This window comes from Oryctolagus cuniculus, chromosome 4, assembly GCF_964237555.1.
Source record: "Oryctolagus cuniculus chromosome 4, mOryCun1.1, whole genome shotgun sequence".
Taxonomy (NCBI): Eukaryota; Metazoa; Chordata; class Mammalia; order Lagomorpha; family Leporidae; genus Oryctolagus; species Oryctolagus cuniculus.
The window spans coordinates 31,203,734-31,226,998 of record NC_091435.1 but is presented as its reverse complement, the minus strand read 5'-3'; the positions used below and the strand labels follow the sequence as shown (position 1 = coordinate 31,226,998).

At 36.1% G+C, this 23,265-nt stretch overlaps 1 protein-coding gene across 12 annotated transcripts in view; it reads left to right on the top strand.

The window, feature by feature from the left end:
• The window catches only part of USP25 (ubiquitin specific peptidase 25), a 159,930-nt gene that overhangs the window by 79,402 nt on the left and 57,263 nt on the right, over positions 1-23,265 (top strand). For all 12 annotated transcript variants that reach the window (XM_017347187.3, XM_017347192.3, XM_051819182.2 and 9 more), the window contains 3 exons: positions 3,658-3,734; positions 7,401-7,474; positions 12,449-12,597. In XM_017347187.3, the coding sequence (XP_017202676.1) occupies positions 3,658-3,734; positions 7,401-7,474; positions 12,449-12,597 (300 nt within the window). The remainder of the gene's footprint in view (positions 1-3,657; positions 3,735-7,400; positions 7,475-12,448; positions 12,598-23,265) is intronic.

Below are 23,265 nucleotides of genomic sequence, written 5' to 3'. Positions count from 1 at the left end.
TCTTTATCAGCCAGTTGTATTTTATTTAATCTGATTAATCTTTAAGTAGCTTTTCCAAAAAAAAAAAAATGCATGAAATTTAAGTAATTTAAGCTTCATTAAAAATAACCTGATGCCATTTAAAAGTGTTGAAATAAATGGCATTGAAATTTATATTATGATTGAAGTTGGTAAGTGAATATAGTGGATAAAATAAGAAGGTTCACAAATGAGTAGTTGAAAATCTTAACAGATGTGTGATGATCCAGTTGCTGCCTTGGATGACAGGGAGTATTTTTCTTTAATTAAAAGAGTTTTGAACAACAGAATCTTGATTATTGTTGCGTTTGTTTTCTATTTTATAGAGTGCTACATTGGTACCTTTTTGTCCAGTTCCTGAAAATAACATTTGGAATTTTCCTATAAAAATAGAAAATTATTATAAACAAACTGATATTTTCATATATATAATTTGAAAAGTCAGAAATTTAAAAAAAGTGAAGTAGCACAAAAATAGTATTAAAAAGATGGCTGTGGGGAAGTAATGGGCAGAGGACAAAGCATCACTTGAGAAGAGGTTCAAAATGCCACTATGCTTTCTGTGTAGGTTTTGTACTACTTGGATATATAAGGAAAGTTCTGAGAGCTCACAAAAAAAAAAAAAAGTTTATTTTGCTGCACATTTTTTTTTTAAATTCATGCACAGTTTTTTCCATTACATGCATTCTCCATTAACTCTTTGAAAGCCCCTTTTGTCCCTGTGGTGGCTGGTGGATGCATGCAGAGGGTATTTGGATGAGGGTCCTAAAAGATTTTGTCACCTTCTTCCCAATGCTTCTTTTTTCTTCCTTTTTGTAAGTTTACTTTGTATGATGAAGATAAATGAACAAAAACGGTACTCATATCAGAATATTTCTTAAAGATTAATAATTCTAATAGTGGTCTGGTGCCTCTTACGTTTACTGTCTACTTAGCTTTGTTACTTCCACTGTCTGTTACAGTAACACCAACAGAAAATTAATCATAATCCTAAAAAGGAACTCAGGCCACCATTGTAGGTCACTTGTTATGATTTTAAATGTGTTTTCATTGTTTATTTTGGATTCTTTTCTTCCTTTAAATGTGTACTGTCTTTTCCGGTGTCTCTTAAGTATATGATTAAATTTCAGCAAGATTGCCTTTTCCCTCAAGTGTAATTTCTGTCTGGAATTATTTTCTCCTTGTGCTTTTCTTGGTTGTCTTTTGTAGAGGCTTTCCATAGATGTATGATGGTCTTTAGGGTATCTTTTTTATATTTAAAGGTGAAACAGTATAAACTTCATATGGATTCATATAGGACAGCAAAATGGTTGTGGAAAATGGAGTTAAATGATAGTTTGATGCAAATCAAATCATGCATAATTTTTCACAATATGTATTTTTATGAAATTTTTGAATACCTCTCATGTAGGTATGGGCTTTTTCTGTTTGAAATACAGTCAAGATGGAGACATGTAGTTGACATGCTATAATGTGTTCCTGAGTGCCACTTTGTTTTGAGTTGACAATGTAGACTAACTAGTGTACCCATTTTTGATTCTTTTTCTCTAGTGGTCTTTTAAGTTGATATATATCCATTTAGGGTGATAATGGTTTAATTGTTCTCTGTTCTCCTTATTCTTGAATCTGAAATTCATATTTGTAACATAGTTTAAATATATAAATGATGTAAACATCATCATTTAATTATTTATTTTATTTTATTTAAAAGATAAATATTCTATCTGCTGATTCACAGTCCACATACATGCCACAGCTACGGCTGGTCCAGGTCAAATCCAGAAGCTGGGAATTCAGTCTTGATCTCCCATGTGGGTGGCTGGAACTGTATGTCAGCCATCGCCTACTGTCTGTCAGGGCATGCATTAGCAGGAAGCTGGAATCCAGAGTGGGGATGGAGCTCAAACTGAGCTTTCTTGCATTGGATTCAAGTGTACCAAGTGACATCTTAAATGCCAAACTGAACACCCTGGATCATGATTTTTTTTTTTAAAAAGTGAATTTGTACTGACATTTTACGTTTTCTCTAAATATTTCAAATGTATTGTGTTTTGAGATATGCACAAGTCTTGTGGGAGACATTTTAATATGTGGTCATGCTGTCAATTTTAATCATACCTTTGATTTAGGTTAAAAGAAAATGTTACAGTAAATACCTTATTATTTGGATAAAAGTAGGTAGAAATTTCATTTTATAATTGTAAATTTTAGAATGCTTGCTTCAAAAGACAGTAATTAACTTCTTCCAGAGGGGTTTGTGGTAAGTAGGAAACCTGTTTGTTTCTATTAGATAGAATCTTGAAGATGAGTAAAGTTACAGAAAGGTATGAAAGTTGTTTTACGGTATTATTCTAAGGCAGCCATAGCAAAACCGTTACCATAATGTGAATGACTTAAAAACAATAAAAAGCATTCTATAGCAGTTCTAGAGGCCAGAGTTCCAAAATAAAGGAGCTGGCAGAGCCATGTTCCCTTTGATAGCTGTGTCTTGTGGTAGTCCCTGGCTCGTGGCAGGATAACTGCAGTTTCCCTGTCTTCACATGGCCTTTTCCCCTGTATATTCTGTGTTCATTTTCCTTTTTCTTTTAAGAAAACACCCTTCCTTTAAATTAGGACTGGTCATTATCCAAGATGGTATCGTCTGGAGATCCCTTCCTTCCTTCTAACTGCAAAGACCCTTATTTCATGTATGATCACATTCTGAGTTCTTAGGTGGACAAAGTATTTGGTGGTTTAGATATTTATTTTTTGATTTTCCTGCTGATTGTAATCCTATTTGGCTATGTTGCTTTGGAGTAATTTACTTAAGCTTCCTATACCTTAGTTTCAAGGTTTTTAAGGTGAATAGGTTGGTTTGCGTGCTCTTGAAAAATGTCTTGCTGGAAAAATATATGATAGTAAGTTCATTTTACAGTTGACTATTTTGTTGAGTAAAGGCACATTGCTTATACAAATTATCTTTCAGTAGTCTCATTAGGGTTGATTTATTTTTTCCTTATGTTCTCTTTGAACCTCTGTGTTATAACTCACTTTATTTAAACAATAATGATAGTTGATAAATGTAGGTGCCAAAAACCTCTTTTTTCTGTTATAGAGGTTCAAAGACCAAAGAAAGGGATAGTGAGAGGTGATGCATATGCTTGCTCATGAACCAGTCTGTAGTCAGGGAGTGAGTACTTAACATGTCCAGGCAAACAGGTCTTAATTGCATTTGGCCTAAATGGTTATATGTATAAGTTGAATTAAAAAACGGAATTGTCTTTAAGTCTTAATCTTCCTTCTGTGAGGGAAGCCAATAATGATTTTTTTATTTAAATAAAGTGAACAACATTTTGGTAACAAGTCTTTCTTTTTATAAAGATTCATTACAAATTCCTGTTGGGGTTAACTTTTTAAATCTAATTTCTAAGTTTAAATATGAATATGAATATGAATAATCAATAACATTGATGATTTTTTCAAACTATTTTATAATTTTTAATTTCAACATTTTCTTGCATTTTTATGAAATATTTTACATGATACTTCTGTTGGGAGTTGATAATTATGCATTTCTATGACTGGCTATAGGTTTTATGTTGCAACATGTATTTTTATTAGCAAGCTCAAATTTCAACAAGAATTTTTTTTTTTTCACAGCAAGACGTGAGTGAGTTTACACATAAATTATTGGATTGGTTAGAAGATGCCTTTCAAATGAAAGCTGAAGAGGAGACGTAAGTTGCCATGAAGTTTAAGTCTGGGGTTTTTGGGAAGTCAGTTAATAACACTCAGTTTTCCCTCTATGTTGGTCCTTGTCAATCCTGCCTTTGAGAATACCAGTAATATTTGTATTATTGACAAGATGTTTGGAATTTGTGGGCATGAATACTGGGTAGCTTTAGGTTCTAACTTAAGATCTGAATCAAGTCAGAAATCTAAAATGTGATTCCTGGAAGGGCTAAACTTACAGGTCCACTTCTTTTCCGTAGATTCAATAATCACTTTTCATTAGGAGGATTGGGTTAGTGAAAGGGAAAGATGCCAGTGGTACTAATTGATATGAAGAACCTTGACCTGGAAACAGGACAGAGATGGGAAGTTGTTCCTTACATTCACTGCTGCTTATTTTCTGCCCATGATACTTAACTTATTAAAACCTCAGTTATTCAAAAAACATTTCCCATCTCCATAGAGGAGAAAGTCAAGACACTTTTCAGGGAAGTCCTTCTTCCACCCTCATGAGGCCACTCTGTTCATATCTACCTACCTATTGTTCCTAGAGTATTTCCTTGAAATGTGGGTGGACCATTTTCTTTGACAAGAAATTAAGTAAACATTTAGCATATAAGCTATAAATCCAGATTGGAACTTCTTTCCTGTCTTTTTCTGCTTTTAATTTATCGCCAATCTCATTGTCCAAACAAGGTCCAATAAATGTGTTCTGCAGTGAGATTAAAGATATTCTGATCACTCGGTGTTAACAATCCAGAGATGCTACCAAACTTAATATAGACACACTCTTCCCTGTTGTTATCAAACCTTAGGAAAAAAAGTCAAATTTCTATGTGATAGAACCCTTGGTCTTCTGAGGGTAAAGTTCAGAAAAATTATATGCGAAAATCAGGTTTTTTGCAGTCTGTGTTTGAGGTCTAACAAAGAAAAGAATCATTTCCCAGACTGATAGTGTAGTAACAGCTACAAGAATGTAATTTCTGTGTCTGAATAGAGTTTGGATTCTACAGCCAGCACTTTCACTTATACATGTGTAGTTCCTTCAGTACTTAAAATGTTAAATTTCATATTCATTAACCTTAGGTTTCAGGGTATTTCAGGGTAATATTAGGACACACATGATTAACATTTGTCTTTTACCTTTGGAATTTTGGAACAAAAGCCAAGACTTTAATCTGTGATCAGTCCAACAATAATATTGTTTCTAACACTTAGTGTAATTCTACTCAAGTTGTTGCCAAACACAGTAGCAGAAACTTAGGATAATATCATAAACTGAGAAAATCATCTTGGTTTTAGTTCTGAGAGGATACCTGAGTTAAGGACCAGTTCTTTGCACAAAGTTATCTGTGAACTTAAACCAAGCTGAGAGAAATCTTTCAAGAAACTAACTTAGCACTAAGACTATAATATTGGAAAAAAAATTCCATCTTTTTGCAAACTGTGCTACTTTCTTCTTGGAATGTTTAGAAATTTATGTTGCTGGCTTCCCTGGTTATCAGGTGCTCTTTTTTCCTGTCCTCCAAAACTCTTGGTGGTTTCTTAGTGAGACCCAGTTGGCGTCTGCCATGATACATTAAATAGAATCTGTTTCTAAATCTGTGTGTGTGTGTGTGTGTGTGTGTGTGTGTATGTGAGTGATAATGGCTAGGGGCACTGTGTTTGTTTTGTTGGGAAGAAGAGAGCGTATGTCAAGACAGACAGATAGGGAGGTATCTCCCTTTTGTTGGTTCACTTTCCAAATGCCCACAAAGAGGGAGGGTTTCCTGGTGCCCAAGCCAGGAGCCAGGAATACAATTCACGTCTCCCCTGTTAGCATCCAGTTATTTGAGTCATCACTGCTGCCTCCCCGGATCCACAATGGTGGGAAGCTGGAGTTCAGAGTCAAATCCAGGCACACTGATGGCTTAACTGTGACCTTAACTGCTAGGCTAAATGCCTGCTTCTGGCACTGAGTTTTACTATGGAATTGCTTCTACTTGGGAAACTTGCTGGCATGGTTGTTTTTTCTCTTGTCTTGTACTTTTCTTTAGAATTCAACTGCCAAAAATAGATTGAATATGTTCCCTGAGAGCATGAGCACTGCGTCCCTACCTGTGTTAACTGTGTCCCATTGAAGCTCTCAATTACTGGACTGTTTTACCCTGAAATTCTTAGTTTATCCACTCGGATCTACCCAGGTTTTTTTGTGAGTGTTTTATATAGTGCTCTACCTTCAACACAGGATTCCATAGTTGCTGTTTATTTGTAACTTCCTGCTTTATTGTTTACTACTTGTTTTATCTGAAGGTGTGAATTTGTTCTGACTGAGGAGATCTTGCTTACTATCTATTATTAAAATTAAATTTCTTTTGTTCCTGGTCATATTTTGTAGTTCTGGTAATTATTAAAGTTAATTCCCTTTTTTCTAAAATGTTTAAAAGAAGGTAGAAGTTTTCTGTTTTATCTAAAATATTCTCATTTGGAAAATTCCCTTTTCTTAGTTTATTTCTCAGTAATTTTCAGTTTGTTGTTTTTGTGGAGATAAATTGATTTTGAACCAGTATGATTTTATCATCTAGAGCAGAGCTTTCTTTCCATTTGGTGTGCCACGGCAAGCTAGAGTATGGTATCTGGGAGCATTCACCATATTTCTCTGATCATATGACAAATATATCATTTTATCCCAGAGTTCTCCTCATGTTTTGTCTGCTTACCAGTAACATTAAAACATTTGGAAAACATTGACCCAAAGTGTTAATATGTTAAATATTTTGGAAAGTTAAACTATTAATTTTACTAGTGAAACAAAGTATCAAAGAAGGATGGAGCAGCTCTTTAGCTAGTGTGGTTTGAAGCTGTTCTGATATTGGTGATGGCTGTTGTTTTAAGATTGTATGCACTTTTATGTAAACTCAGGGACTAACATATTAAAGGTTTGTATAAAGCCGGCGCTGTGGCTCACTTGGCTAATCCTCCGCCTGTGGTGCTGGCACACCGGGTTCTAGTCCTGGTTGGGGCGCTGGATTCTTCCCCTCTTCCAGTCCAGCTCTCTGCTGTGGCCCAGAAAGGCAGTGGAGGATGGCCCAAGTGCTTGGGCTCTGCACCCGCATGGGAGACCAGGAGGAAGTGCCTGGCTCCTGGCTTCGGATTGGTGCAGCGCACTAGCCACAGCATGCCGGCCGTAACGGCCATTTAGGGGGTGAACCAATGGAAGGAAGACCTTTCTCTTTCTCTCTCTCTCTCTCTCACAATCTAACTCTGCCTGTCAAAAAAAAAAACAAAAAAACAAAAAAACCCCACCAATTTGTATAAAATTATCCTGATTCATATTGCCTTTTCTCCTTCCCAGCAAGTCCAGATAATCATGTATTGTACAGACTCAAATATGAGTTTGAAATTTATGATGATAACAGAGTGGCAGGCACTTTGTGAGCCCAGACTGTGTCATGTTTTCTCTAATCTCATTCCACATACTAACTCATTTTGACTCTTATAATAGTCCTGTGAGTTTAATTACTATAATTATCTTCAGTTGATGTGTGAAGAAATGGAAGAATATAAGTTCTTTGTCCAAGGTGACACAGTAAATAAGAGAACCACATGTGTGATATTTACATAATTGTTATAGTCTCTTATTTATAGGTCTCTTAATTCTCGCCATATTTATATTTCTTATCTTGCTTTAGTGATGAAGAGAAGCCAAAGAACCCCATGGTAGAGTTGTTCTATGGAAGATTTCTAGCTGTGGGTGTACTTGAAGGTATAGTTACCCATTTACTTTAAATTACAAATAGATTGTTGTTATCCATTACTCCCTGTATCTTGCTAATGATTCTGCATTTGTTGAATGTTTTTTGTTATTGTTTTAATATTTCTAGGAAATCTGGTTGCATGACTCTAAATAATACTCTGCACAATTTTGAGTAAATGAAAAGGGAGGTACTGAATTCATTGTCACTTACTAATTGATATTTACATCGTGTTATCCAAATGTTATTTCCAGGGAGAGAACTTCTGTGATAATCTAAATTGTCGGAATTTAGAGATTACTGGGACAATTGCTACAATGATATTCCAAGAGTTACAGATTTGGAAGTATTTTGTATTTCAGATTTCAGATTTTGCGATGCTTAGTGAAGTCTAGTACACATTCCAAAATAATGATAATTTTGGACAACCTGAGATCTGAAACAGGTCTGGCCTCAGGCCTTTCAGATGAGTGATACACAGTCTGTATTACAGTGGAATACTGGGCTGGAGATGATGCTTAGTTTTATTTTTTTTTTCATATTGAAATTAGCATAATCAAGGTGTCACAGAATTCTCTCTCTTTTTTTAAGATTTGTTTGTTTATTTGAAAGGCAGAGTTATAGAGAGTGAGGTGGAGAGAGAGTGCTTGATTGATCTATCTTCCCTTTGCTGGTACACTCCCAAAATGGCCACGATGATGGGGCTGGGCCAGACTGAAACCAGGAACTTGGAACTCCATCTATATCTCCCACATGGGTGGCAGGGGCCCAAGCACTTGGGCAGTCTTCTGCTGCTTTCCTGGACACATTAGCAGGTTTCTGGATCAGAAGTACAGCAGCCAGGATTTGAACTGGCACCCAGGGGATGCTAGCATTTTAGAGGATGGCTTAAATCTGCTGCACTACAATGCCAGCCCCAGTGTTCTCTTTTTTAGATAGTAGTTTTCAAGAAAGTTTTAGATTCTGTCTTTTGAAAAATCAACTGAGAGTGGTAGTTTCATCTATGCTAATACCTAGAATTAAAATGTGGGCCTACCTGGTTTTTCTTTGGTTTTGCTTAACAAGAGAAGGGAAATGGACTCATTAGACAAAACTTGATATGGTAGTAATAGTAAGTCTCAAAGCATAAACTTTTGAAAACATATATTTCTCTAGTTGTCTAAATGTTTCAACTTTTAAAAATTATTTTTTCCAGATTATATAAAGTTTAAAAATTTGGGAAACTGTTTTCCCTGTATGAGAAATGGATCCCCATGAAGTTTTTTTTAAATGCAATTTGATAGTTAATGATTCAGAAAAAAGTAGTCAAACATTTAAAAGTTTATATTGAGATGCAGTACATTTTCGTTTGGTTCAAATGCTAAATATTCATTGTCTAAGTGGAATATTTACATGGTATGTTATGTCAGGTCATCCACACTATCATTCTGATTTTACTTGAGGTAGAATACTCTCTGAAGCTGTGAGTAGCTCTGGTGAGGTTGTCCCTGCTTGAGCATATCTACTTATATTGCATTCCTAGAAATGGTTGCTAATGAACATAATTTGTCAGACGTGAAGTCTTTGTCCTTGGTATTGGTAAATTGCTTCAAAGCTGTTGTGCTGTGTAAAGTGGTTTCAATAGATTTCCACTCAAACTATGTTTTATAAAAATACTTATTTTATAGCTCGCTCTTGCCATTTTTTTTCATATATCTTCCTAATGCTGTCTTTAAGACCAGTGGTTCTCTATCCAGGTGATTATCAGTTGCTAAAGCACCTGCACTGTAAAATCACTTGAACTCTTGAGAATTTCTGGTCTGTTGAGGCTTCTACAAGTTTGTTTCTCTTAGGCCTTTGCTCTGCTGTATTTCTTCCCTTGCTCATCCTTAAGATCACTGTGTAAATACCTAAATGTCTTGTCCTCACTCCCTGTGGCAGCATCTCCCTGATGAGACTCTGACTCTCATTAGCTACTGGCATTTTTCTGCATGTTCTGAGTGCCTGCTTGTTGTTGTGAAAAAGTGACACAAATGGGCTAACTGCAACAGATCGTAAATTAGTGGTGACAGCATGGAAAGGCAAGTCACAGATCCTCAGATTGGGGGTGGGGAGGCAACTGTGCTGAGCTCCACAGCCCCCACTCCTATCACCCTACGTTGCAACCCCACTTGTTTTGTGTAAATCACTGGCCTTTCTTGCATTTTTCTGCAACAACTCTTTCATTGTTTCCACTAACTTCTTTGTTTCTTCATTTTCACCATACTTTTTTTTAATATTTATTTGAATGGCAGAATGACAGAGTGAGAGACAGACAGACAGACACACACACACACACACACGCACACAGAATGAGAGAGAGAGAGATCCTCCATCTGTTTGTTCACTGCTCAATAGCTATAATGGCCATGGCTAGGCCAAGACTTCACCCTGCCCTCCACTATGGGATGCTACCATGGCAAGCTGTAGTTTAGCCCACTGCACCACAATGCCAGCCCCTGTGTCTTCATCATTCTGAGAAAGATCTCACCTCATATTTCATGGATTTACTGTGAAACTAATGAAACTTAACCATGAGTCCTGTCTAAGACCTTGAATCTAATTTTATGGTGGTAATTTTTTATCATATTTCCTAAAAATGACTTCCCCAAATATATGAATCTCTTGTTCAATTGCCTAGATCTATTCCTACCTGTGTGATATTCTTCTGACTTGCCCCTGCAGACAATAAAGGAATGACATAGTTTTATATCAGACTGTTCTTTTTGTGTGTGCACAGAATTCCTTCCATCTCCTCCTGCACTCATGCAGATCTTACTCCATTGTCCCCCTCTCCCTGTGTCAGCAGCTCTTTCCTTGCCATTGTTTATTCTCAGTATTTAGTCAGGTAGGTTGTCTCACCTCTTAAAGTTGACAAAAAAACACTATCCCTTCCCATACTCTTATTTTTCCCATGAATGAGCTATCTGTTCATTCCTGTAACAGAGTCAAACCCCTTTGAAGGGAGGAGTTTGTGAAAAGGTGAAACCTTTTACTTCTAGTTTATTTAACCTGCCCCCACTCTAGCTTCTGCCAACAACTTGACTAAAAGGGATTGTCTCCAAGGTCATTGATTTTCTACATGTGATCAGATTCATTGGATCTCATTCAATTTTCATATTGAACTTTTATCAAATATTAATGCTATTAATCTTTTCACTCCTCCTCCTTCTTTCCTTTATCTTTTCTTAAAGGCACACTTACGTGGTTCTGCGATAACATTCTTTTGGCTTTTTCCCTTCCTCTGAGGAAGTTAAATTTATAGTCTCTTCTTGCATCTAAAAGTAGGAGGTCCTTGAGACAACTCTGTTTGTTTTCCTGTTTCACTCCCTTGGCAGTCCCATCCTTGCCTTGAATTTCTGCTGTCAACAAGCCAGCAATTCTCCAGCCGTTTATATCTTAAGGCCAAAATATTAATCTTAGCTATAGACTCATATATCCAGTTCTTTTCTCAAATTGAGATGTCATGGACCATTCCAAGCCAATAGTTTCAACACTGCTACCTCAAAACTAAAGGAAAAAAATTATCTGTTCTTCATTCAGTAGTACTGCTTTCAGTATGTAAAAATCAATTCAGGGACAGGTGTTGTGGCATAGTAGGTTAAGCTGCCACTTAGGACATCCCCATCCCATATGGAGAACCAGTTGGAGTCCTGGCTACTCCACTTCCCACACAGCTTCCTGCTGATATATTCTGGAAGGCATCAAATGATGGCAGAAGTGCTAGAGACATTGCTCTCCATGTGGGAGACCCAGATTGAGTACTGTGCTTCAGGCTTCAGCTTGAACCCAGTCTTGGATATTGTGGGCAATTGGGAAGTGAACAGTAGAAGAAAATCAGTCTCCCTGTCTCTGTCTGTGACTCTGCCTTTTAAGTAGATGAAAATAAATTTAACAAAAGTTTTTTTTTTAAAAATCAATCCAATATTGCTAGAAAATTTGTGTCATTCTTGATAGCTTCCTTATTCTATCTCCAATAATGTTTACAAGTCAGTCAAGCCCTATTGGTGTGCAGTCTGGTGTATATGAGTATGTGTGTTTGTTTTTGTATATTCTTACTATTAACACTGTTATTCACACTACCTTTATTTCTGGATAGATCCTGCGGTAGTCTCTTAACAGTCTATCATTTGCTTCCTACAGGGACCATGAAGCTATTTCAGAAGCACAAATAGGATCCTATTCTTAGATTTAATTGTCCATTCACTTTTCATTATACTCATAATATTGAAAAAAAAGAAGTCTTAACAACATTATACAACCTTGTAGATCTCGACCTCCTACCTAATTTTTCATTGTCACTTCTTCGTGCTCTTCCAAGGCACAATTAACCTACTTTAGTTCCTCAGTCATGCCAAATTCTCTGTAGTTTTAAAGCTCTTTTCAACTTCTGCTCACCATTCAAGTTTCAGCTTATATGTCACTTTGCCATGGAAGTCTGTCCCTGCTGTACCCTCCCCCTGAAGACTAAGAAAGCTCTCCTTTTCATAACCTCTCACAGCACTCTGTCTCCCCCTACCCTTCACAGCACTTCTAGTAATAAACATTTGCTCCTATCTATACTTGCTGTTAATGTGTATATGTAATGTTTTTCTTACAAATGAAGCTGAGTTTCCTCAGCTCAGGGATAATGCCTTCTTGTTCACTTCTCAATGTTGACCACCTTATCTTGTCCTTGGAAAGTGCTTCTTGTAAAAATAGCTACAAAGACATATATAAGTGTGTAATTACATATGTCCATAATGGTGTGTAATTAATATCTGTGACTGATTGTAAATTTACATGTGTGAACAAGCAGGAACATTCTACCATTTCACTCTTCTCTGGATCATAAGCATCCAATATTCTCTGGAACATAATCAGCAGGGTTTCAGGTTCAGAAGAGAATCTGTATATACACCTATTTTCCAGTGCTAAAAAGCCATATTGAGGAACATTAATTTAATTAAATTTACCCCTTCCTATAGGTAAAAAATTTGAAAACACTGAAATGTTTGGTCAGTATCCACTTCAGGTCAATGGGTTCAAAGATCTGCATGAGTGCCTAGAAGCTGCAATGATTGAAGGAGAAATTGAGTCTTTACACTCAGAGAACTCAGGAAAATCAGGCCAAGAGGTGAGTTTAGTGTTTTCATATCTCCTTCTTTTCCCAGGTCTCTCTTACAGTGCTATAAAGCACAGTATAAGGCCCTTACTATGTAGTTACCTAGTGATTGAGAAGATACTTAGAAAAATACATTTGGAAAGATTTTTGGACTTCTCAATCAAGGAGCAGTCATGAATAAGCAGCATTGCAGTCCTTGAAGCTGAAAAGAAAAACACTGATTTGGGGTGGATTTTTTACATAGGTATATGCTACTTATACCAAATACTGTTAGAATTTGTCTAGGCCTATATTGGTAACTCCTGACTCCTTTGTTTTTTGGCAGGGTGAGTGGGGGGTGGGGGTATAATTACTGTGTGATTCCATAGGGTCAAATGGAAGGATTGCTTTCCCAAAAAATAATTTAAAAACCTCATATTTTGTAAACCTGTTTATCTGTTTCTGCTGGCCTCTTTCCATCTACCCATCCCTGTCTCTTCATCTGTCTGCCTAGCTCCATATGTATATACATTTTTTTCATGTATTTGCCTGTCTAGGAGTGTTGACAGTACAAGAGGAAGCAGCTTGTTAAGCAGTTGCTGACAGTTGCCTAGGTGTAAGCTCTGTACCTGAGGATAAGCGTTCTCATCTGTGTCATTAACCACTATATCCCTAGTCGATACTGTGATGACTATAAGTAGAATTACATAACAAATATTTATTAAATAAGTGAATAAAACATCTCAGTGCTCATCAGAGAAACTTCTAATGTCTTTATACTGAACAGGTGTTTAATAAATATTAAGTGATAATACTTTTGTGTTCATCTAAAATGGGACTAGGTTCTTGTTTGATAGTAAACTGTGTTCATCTAGATTTTTTTTAAAAAGATATATTAGCCCTTTCTTGTCAGTTGCATACTCACTTCTTTGTCTTTCCCCATCACCAAACAAATGTACCAAAAATTAATATGTGCTGGGTTTTTAGGGGTGTTTTATGTAAGAGGAAGAGGGGGATCTGTTGGAAATAGTTTTTCTCTATCATAGATGATCTAATTAGTGATGCACAGTAGATGCTGATATCCCATTCCAAAGCTATCAAATCAGAATCTAGGGTAGAGATATAGGAACCTGGACACTAGCGTCATGAATGATTTGATACAATTCTTTAATTAAGAATATTTAAAATCAACTGATTCATTGATACAGAAAAGGATCTCTAAACATTGGGGTTTTTGAGATTTCCCTAGGAAGCAAGAAGACAAACTCCCTGAAGTCTGTCTGATATGCTTGCTGTCAAATAAAAGGATAGTGGATTGGCCAGGAAGCCAGGAAATAACATTTTCCTTATTTTGGAAGAGCAGCTTTTAAGTGAAATACAATATGGTCTATTGATAAATAATCTTTCTAAAAATATTCTTAGCTTTAAAAATTAGTTATCCTGTATAGAACCTGAATTTATTTATTTATTTAGAATGTTATTTTCTCCCTTTTTTGCTGGCTTCACACACTAAGTGATCTGTGGTACAGTATATATTTTCTGCCTGAGTTTTCCCATTTATTCTAAGGAATAAAATGGTCTGTAATCTTTTATGAATTAGTAGTTTCTAACCAATCGCAGTGATGATATATTTGGTCACCTGTGATTCTTACTACAAGTTTTACAGTTTTGCTGGATATAGAAGTTTCAGTGAGGGAATGTGGTTTAAGAGACTGTCAATGATTGGATGTAATATCTTAAAAGTTTGAATCATACTTATAGTCTTATTATGTTCTTCAGAATAACTATTTTATTTCTTCTTGAGTCTCTGAAGACCAGTAAATAATAGGTTAGACTATTTCTAAATTATAGTAATCCCTGAAAATATTAGCTTTTTTTCCACATTATTATTTGCTAATAATTGTTGATTTTACTTTGGTACAACAAACAACTCTAGCTAAAATAGCTGTACCCAACTAATACAGGAAGACCTTCAATCTCTAGAATTGCTCCAAACATGCAGTGGTCTTGAGGTGGGTGTTTCGCACAGTTCTTAAGATACTGCTTCGGACACCCACATCCATATCAGAGTTCCTAGCTTGAGTCCTACTTCATATCCAACTTTTTGCTAACTCACTTCAGATGAAGACTCAACTACTTGGATCTCTGCCACTCACATGGGGACTTGGATTGAATTCCATACTCCTGGCTTCATCCTGGCCTAGACCCATTGTTGCAGGCATTTGGAGAGTGAGCCAGTGGATGAAGATCTTTTTCTCTCTCCACCTGTCTGTCTCTGTCTGTGTTTCAAACAAAATGGAAGTAAAATAAAATGAAGGAATACATCTAGTGGTCTATATGAATATAAATTTTTGAAATGCTATACCAAGAAGCAACTAAATAAGTTTAAGAAATAATATATGAAATGTGGTTGTAATCGAGATACACTCTGGAGGTTCATTGCTGAGAATCATGGCATGTATTTATACAAGGCTAGATAGTGTAAGTCAATCACTACACAAGGTTTCTTAATGCAGTTAAGAAATATGATAAACATGAGATGTGTGAGGCTGCTATTGGCCTAAGATGCCATACAGTCTTACAGTAAATTTTTTTTGGTAAGTAGAAAGAATATATATACCCCATGAATAAGAACTAATATTAATTATTGGTTATTATTATAAGCTATTGTATAGTAGATACATGTTCTATAATTTTTTTTTTAATTTGAGAGGCAGAGAGAATGAGTAAGCTGCCATCAGTTTTACCCTCCAGATGCCCTTGATTTCTGGGGCTAAAGCAGAGGCTGGGAGCTAAGAATTCAATGCAGGTCTCCCATATTGATAGCAGGAGCCCAAATACTTGAGCCTTCAATGCTACCTCCCAAGGACTGTGTGACAGGATGACAGAGTCAGGAGCTGGAGCCTGGTATCAAACCTAGACCCTTCACTGTGGAGTGTGAGCATCTCAGCCTCCTCAACCTCTGGAGCAAATGCCTGCCCTGTATGGGCTGTAAGTTTACATCACTGGCCAGTATAATAGGTTTGTTTACACCAGCAGCAGCACAAACAGGTAAGTAATGTGCTATGCCATGAAGTCATCATGCTATAAGATCACTAAGTGGTAGGAATTTTTCAACTCCATGATAATCTCGTGTATATGCCCTCCATTGTTGACCAGATATGCCCTCCAATGTTGACCAAAATACATTCAGCACAAGAATGTACTTAAAACTGTTTTTTAAATCATAAATTTAAAATTTTAACTAAACAGAATACAATTTGGAGATGAGTGAGGCTACCCAGGAAACTCAGAGCTCTTTTTAAATTGCAGTTTGGAGGAAAATAATTTCAAACAGTACATGCTTAACTTCTGGTGTGAGTATTCACTGTATGTGATATGTTGCACATTCTTTTAGTCTATTACTTTGCACATATAAATATTTGTATCTGCCTGTTCATACTGTTTTGAGACAGATTTTTCACTTAACAGTATTTTTCCTGCTTTCTTCCATGTAAGTTTGCACTTTACACCATTCTTTTTAAAATTTGGGTGATAGCACATGGTCTGTATTTATAAAATGAATTTATTTAATTCCATAAGGTAATAGAAAAAGAATTTTTTGATGACTGCCCTTCCATAAATCCTTTCTATGAATTGACCAGGATTTGGGTCCCCAAACTCATGCAAACATTTGAGCTCAAAAATCTTTTGTTAAAGATAATAGATTAATGCTAATGATTGGTGGTTTAGGGTGGAGGCTTGATCCAGTGCTGGGGTCTGATGGTTTTGGCCTTTGGAAAGTGATTGGATTGGATTATGTTAAAAGGGTGGGGCCTCATATTCAAGTCATGAAGCTTTAAATAGACCACATAGAGGTGGATGAAAAGTGTATTCCCTGTACCTCCATGTACCTTCATGCTGCTCACAATGTGATTATCCCTCCACCATCCTTGGTTGTCCCTAGATGTTTGAACCAAGGGATCACTTGATATTTGGACAGTGTAAACTCAAATAAACCTTTGTTCTTCCCAAGACGTTCTTGTCAGGTATTGTAGAATAAGGAAAAACTGAATAATGCAGTGTCCTTAGGAATGAACAACATTTAGAAGTGGAATCTTTGGATAATAGGATATTATGCAAATATGTACCACATTATAGTATAGTTCTAGAAGAAGTTTTTTTTGTTTGTTTGTTTTTTACTCTAAAAACTCCATTAGGAAAGCAGTAATTTCCATGTGAGTATTAGATTTGTGTAGAAGTTATATGGGAAGTTTATCTTTTAAAATTAAAGTGAGGGAAACTAGTTTTGTTGTGTTGCAGGCTAAGCTGCTGCTTGCAAAACCAGAATCCCATAATGCAGCACTGGGTTAAGTCCCGGTTACTCTGCTTCTGATTCACCTGCCAGCTAATGTGCCTGGGAAGGCAAGAGATGATGACCCAAGTACTTGGGCCCCTGTCACCCATATGGGAGACCCAGGTGCAATGGCCTGGCTCCTAATTTCCACATGCTACAGCCCTGGTCATTGCACACATTTGGGGAGTGAAGCAGTAGATAAAGATGTTTCTCTGTTTCTCCATCACACTTACTCTCTGTCACTCTCTTCCAAAGAAATACATCTTTTTAAAAATGATACTATTTATTTGAGACCTAGAGTTACAGACATAAAGAATAGACAGAGAAAGACCTTCCATCCTCTGGCTCACTCCCCAAATGCCTGCAATGGCCTGATCTTAGCCTATATGAAGCTAGGAACCATGAGCTTCTGGTTCTACCACAGGGGTGCAGGGGCCCAAGTCCTTGGGCCATCATATACTGCTTTCCCAGGCTGTAGCAGAGAGCTGTATTGGAAGAGGAGCAGCTTGGACATGAACTGGCACCCATATGGGATGTTGGCACCACAGGTGGAGGCTTAGTCCACTGCACCATAGCACTAGCCCTCAGTTAACTTTATACTCATAAGGTTAACCCTACACTAAGTAAAGAGTTCAACAAATAGTATAATATGAAGACAAAAACAAACAAACAAAAAAACACTGTTCCTCAACAATCAAGTCAAAGTATCAATTTTACTTCTATAAGATGACCTTCTAGGTACTGTATTAGTTACCACAGATCAGTGAGAACATTTGGTGTTTGTTATTTTGGGACTGGTTTATTTCACTAAATATAATGGTTTCCTGTTGCATCCATTTTGTTGCAAACGACAGGATTTCATTTTTTTTTTTTAAATGTAGTGTAGTATCCCATAGAGTATATATACTATACTTTCTTTATCCAGTCTTCAGTTGATGGATATCTGGGTTGATTTCATATCTTAGCTATTGTGAATTGTGCTGCTATAAACATGGGTGTACAAATCACTCTTTCATATGGTGATTTCTTTTTGTTTGGGTAAATTCCCAGTGAGATGGCTGGGTCATATGGTAGATCTATATTCAGATTTTTTTCTTTATTTATTTATCTGAAAAGCAGAGTTACACAGAGGCAGAGGCAGAGAGAGGTCTTTCATTCACCAGCTCACTCCCCGATGACCGCAATGGCTGGAGCTGTGCCAATCTGAAGCCAGGAGCTTCTTCTGGTTCACCCATGTGGGTGCAGGGTCCAAGGACTTGAGCCATCTTCCACTGCTTTCCCAGGTCATAGCAGAGAGCTGAGTTGGAAGTGGAGCAGCCACTCAAACTGGCACCCGTATGGGATGCTGGCACTGTAGGCAGCTGTTTTACCTGCTGCACTGTAGCCGTGGCCCGTATATTCAGAAATCTGAATATGGCCCGTAGATTCAGATTTCTGAATCTACAGGCCATACTGTCTTCCCCAGTGGCTGTACCAGTTAACATTCTCACCAGTAGGATACCTTTTCCCACCAATTAGAGTACCTTTTCCTCTATATCCTCACAAGAATTTGTTGTTTGTTGATTTTTGTGTGAGACCCATTCTAACTGGAGTGAGGTGAAACCTCACTGTGTTTTGATTTGCATTTCTCTGATGGCTGGTGATCCTGATCATTATTTCAAGTGTCTATTGGCCTCTCTTGAAAAATGCCTGTTCAGGTCATTTGCCTATTTGTTAACTGGATTGTTTGTTTTGTTGTTGTTTAGTTTCTTAAGCTCTTTATACATTCTGGGTATTAATCCTTTTTCATTTGCATAGTTTGCAAATAATTTTTCCCATTCTTTTGATCGCCTCTTCACTATGCTGAGTGTTGTTTTTGCAGTGCAGAAGCTTCTCAGCTTGAAGTAATCTCATTTGTCAGTTTTGGTTTTGTTTGTCTGTGGTTCTGGGGTCTTTTCCAAGAAGTCGTGCCTATGCCAGTGTTTTGCAGGGATTTCACAGTATTCTCTAATGACTTGATGGTATTGGTTCCTAGCTTTAGGTCTGTAATCCATTTTGAGTGGATTTTTGTGTAAGGTATGAGGTAAACATCTTGTTTTGTACTTTTGGACGCAGAGATCCAATTTTCCCAGCACCATTATTTGAAGACACAGTCCTTGCTCTAGGATATGATTTTTAGTTCTTTTGTCAAAGATTAGATAATTGTAGATAGGTGCATTGATTTCTGGAGTTTTTCTTCTGTTCCATTGGTCTACAAATCTGTTTTTTTTTTTTTTTTTTTTCTAGTACCAGGCTGTTTTGATTATAACCGCCCTGTAGTATGTCTTGAAATCTGGTATTGTGATGCCTGCAGCTTTGTTTTTGTTGTACAAGATTGCTTTAGCTATTCCAGGGTCTGTCTTGTTTCCATGTGAATTTTAGCATTTTTCCTAGATCTGAGAAGAAATTCCTTGAATTTTGATAGGGATTTCATTGAATCCATGTGAATTTTAGCATCATTTTTCCTAGATAGGAGAAAAATGTCCTTGTTATTTTGATTGGGATCCTATTGAATCTTTCAGTAGTATGACCTTTTTGATAATATTGATTCTTCTAATCCATGAACATGGAAGATTTTTCCATTTTTATATACAATTTTTATATATAATTTCTTTTTTCTTTAATGTTTTATAATTTTATTTGTAGAGATAATGTTTAAATTTATTCCAAGGTATTTTTTTAAGTTATTATGAAAGGGGTTGATCTTATAAGTTCTTTCTTAGCCATGGCATTGTCTTGTTTAACAAGTCTGTTGCTTTTTGTGTGTTAATTTCATATCCTTCCTCTTTACCAACCTCTTTTATGAATTCCAGCAGTCTTTGAATGGAGTCTTTTGGTTTCCCTATATAAAGAATCATGTGTTCTGCAAATAGGGGTAGTTGAGTTGTTCCGTTCCAGTTTGTATCTCTTTGATTTCTTTTTCTTGCCTGATGGCCCTGGCTAAAACCTCCAGGACTATATTGAATAGCAGTAATGAGAGTGGGCATCCTTGTCTGGTTCTGGATTTTAGGGGGAATGCTTCCAAGTGTTCCCCATTCAATAGGATGCTGGCTGTAGGTTTGTCATAGATTGCCTTGATTGTTTTGAGGAATGTTACTTCTGTACCCAATTTGCTTAAGATTTTCATCGTGAAAGGATGTTATATTTTATCAGCTGCTTTCTCTGCATCTATTGAGATCATCATAAGGTGTTTGTTCTTTAGTTTGCTAATGTGATGTATCACATTTATTGATTTGCTAATACTGAAAGATCCCTGCATCCCAGGGATAAATCCTACTTGGTCTGGGGGAATAATCTTTCTGATGTGTGATTGTATTCTATTACCTCGTATTTTGTTAAGAATCTTTGCATCTATGTTCTTCAGAGATATTGGTCTATAGTTCTCTTTCTCTGTTGTATCTTTTTCTGGTTTAAAAATTTAGGTGATGCTGGCTTCATATAAGGGGGTTGAGAGGCTTCCCTCCCTTTGAATTGTTTTGAATAGCTTGTAAATAATTGAAATTGGTGGTTCTTTAAATGTCTAGTAGAATTCAGTAGTGAAGCCATCTGTTTCTCGACTATTCTTTGTTGGGAAGGTCTTTATTACTGATTCAATCTCTGTTTGGTTGTGGTCTGTTTAGGTTTTCTATGTCTTCAGGACTCAAAATTGGTAGGTTGTATTTGTCCAGGAGTCATCTGTTTCTTCTAGGTTTCCTGATTTGTTGGCATATAGCTCTTTGTAATAATATGTGATGATTCTGTTTATTTCTGTGGTATCTATTTTTATATTTCTTTTTTCATCTCTGACTTTATTGATTTGAGTCTTCTCCCTCCCCCCACCTCCTTTGGTTAGTTGGGTCAGTGGTGTTTCAATTTTGTTTATTTTTTCAAAAAAAAAGCTCTTCATTTCATTGATCCTTTATATATTTTTTTGGTTTAAATTTTGTTTACTTTTTCACTAATTTTAATTATTTCTTTCCTTCTACTGATTTGGGGTTTTGTTTGTTGTTGGTTTTTAGGTCCTTGACATAAATTGATTGCTCATTTATTTGGTGCCTTTTCAGTTTCTGGGAATTTATCCAAACAGTTACTATAAATTTCCCACTTAACTATGCTTTTGCTGTATACCAAAAGTTTTGCTATGTTGTAATCTTCATTTGTTTCTAAAAAGTTTTTGATTTTTTTTTCTGAGACCTACTGCTCATTCAGGAGCATGTTGTTCATGTATTTGCATATGTTCTAGATATTCTTGAGTTTTTGGTTTCCAGCTTCATTCCATTGTGGTCAGAGAAGATGCATGTTGTGATTTTGATTTTTTTTTTTTTTTTAATTTGCCAAGACTTACTTTGTGGACTAGCATTTGGTCTACCCTAGAGAAAGTTCCATGCACTGATGAGAAGGATGTGTATTCTGCATGTGGGTTGAAAGTTCTGTAGCTATCATTATGTCCATTTGGTTTCTTTGTTGATTGTTCTGTGCATTGATGAAAAGGGGATATTGAATTCCCTCATTACTATTGTATTGGAGTATATGGCTCCCTTTAGATCCATTAACATTTCTTTTAAATAGACAGGTGCCCTGTATTTGGGTGCATGTACATTTATTATAATTACATTTTCCTGTTGAATTGATCCCTTAATCATTACATACTGCCCTTCTCTGTCTCTTCTAACAGTTTTTGTGTTGAAGTCTATTTTGTCTGATATTAAGATGGCTATACTATCTCCTTTTTTGCTCTCAGTTAGTATGTACTATCTTTTTCCATCCTTTCACTTTTAGTCTGCGTGTTTTTTCCATATTTGTATAATCTTTATGCAAAAATCAGATATATTCAACACTTTAAATCTCTTAATTTTGTAGATAAAATCAGGAACACTAATGCTGCCAATACTGATTATGTAAGCTCTTTATTCAGCAAGTGCAGAAATATGTTCCTTCTATTGGTTCATTATACAATACAATAAAATTAATGTGTTTAGAGGTAATGAGGAAAAGTGTTAGTTTGACTTTTCATGACCTCTTTCTCACAAGCATAGCATTCCAATAAAATTACAGAGATGTAAATACAGTTTTTCTGTTGAGTGACAAAGTTTTTTTTAATAAAATTTCTTGTGTTTCTTTAATTTTAAATGTATACTGCTATAATCACAATATTAATGTTGTAGAGCTGTTAAATGTACCATTTATATTTTTAAAAATTAGTGGTTGCTTGGTTTTCTCATCTAGTCCACAACAGCTTTAGAATAAGAAAATGAAATCCTTCTAGTCTTGTGTATGAAAATCTTAGCATTGCAGGTGGAGTAAACACATTCATAACAAACTTATTACATAACATTTTATGATTGTGCTGTCTTAAAGTAGATCACTATTTGAGTCATTTCATTTCCCATGACCATTTTAGAATCCAATGAATGAAAATACCTATTTAATTTTAGTGATGACATTTTTAAGTGTTGTAATAAAATAGAAAGGTAAGAATTTTTGGAGTATACTTGAGTTGAATATTGTGAAATGAAGATCAGTATTTTTCTAAGCCATCAAAACTTTTTCTTTTTACTTGAACACATGGCATCAAAGAAAGACCTGCACTACCATGTTTAGAGCAGCACTGTTCACAATGGCCAAAATCTGGAATCAACCAAGGTGTCCATCATCAGATGAATGGTTAAATAAATAGCAAATAGGTATAAAAAGAATGAAATTTTTGCAGCAAAATGGACACTACTAGAAGACATCATGTTGAGTGAAATAAGCCAGACTCAGAAAGGCAACTACCGCATGTTTACCCTTGTATGTGGGAGTGAAAATTTGAAAAACAAACAAAAAAGAAATGTTGCAGTATTGCTGCAACTATAGTTTTGTAAAACTTTGTTTTAATATCTTTGTCAAACCAATGGTTAAGTTTTATGATCTGTTTTTACTTCAAAATTTACTGTATATGTGTGAAAAAAACTTTTCTTTTTGCCATATAGGGTATTATTTTAATTCTTAATATGAATTTAAAAAGAATAGATGACACACACACCTATTATTTTTTTTTATTTGTCTTATCTATTTGAAAGGCAGAGAGCCAAAGAGAAAGAAATACAGGTTATCTCCAGTCTGCTGGGTCACTCTCCAAATACCTATAACATCCTGGGCTGGGCCAGGCTAAAGTCAGGAGTTAGGAACTCACTCCATCTTTCCTTACCGGAACCATCACCTGCTGCCTCCTGGGGGTCTGCATTGGTAGGATGCTGGGGTCAGGCGTCAAAGCTGGGACACAGTGCTTACATATTAATCACTAGGCTAAGCACCTGCCCCAGCAGTTGACATCTGTCCAAATTATGTGCCCAGTGTTTGGATTGTCAGCTTGTGATGATGCAAGT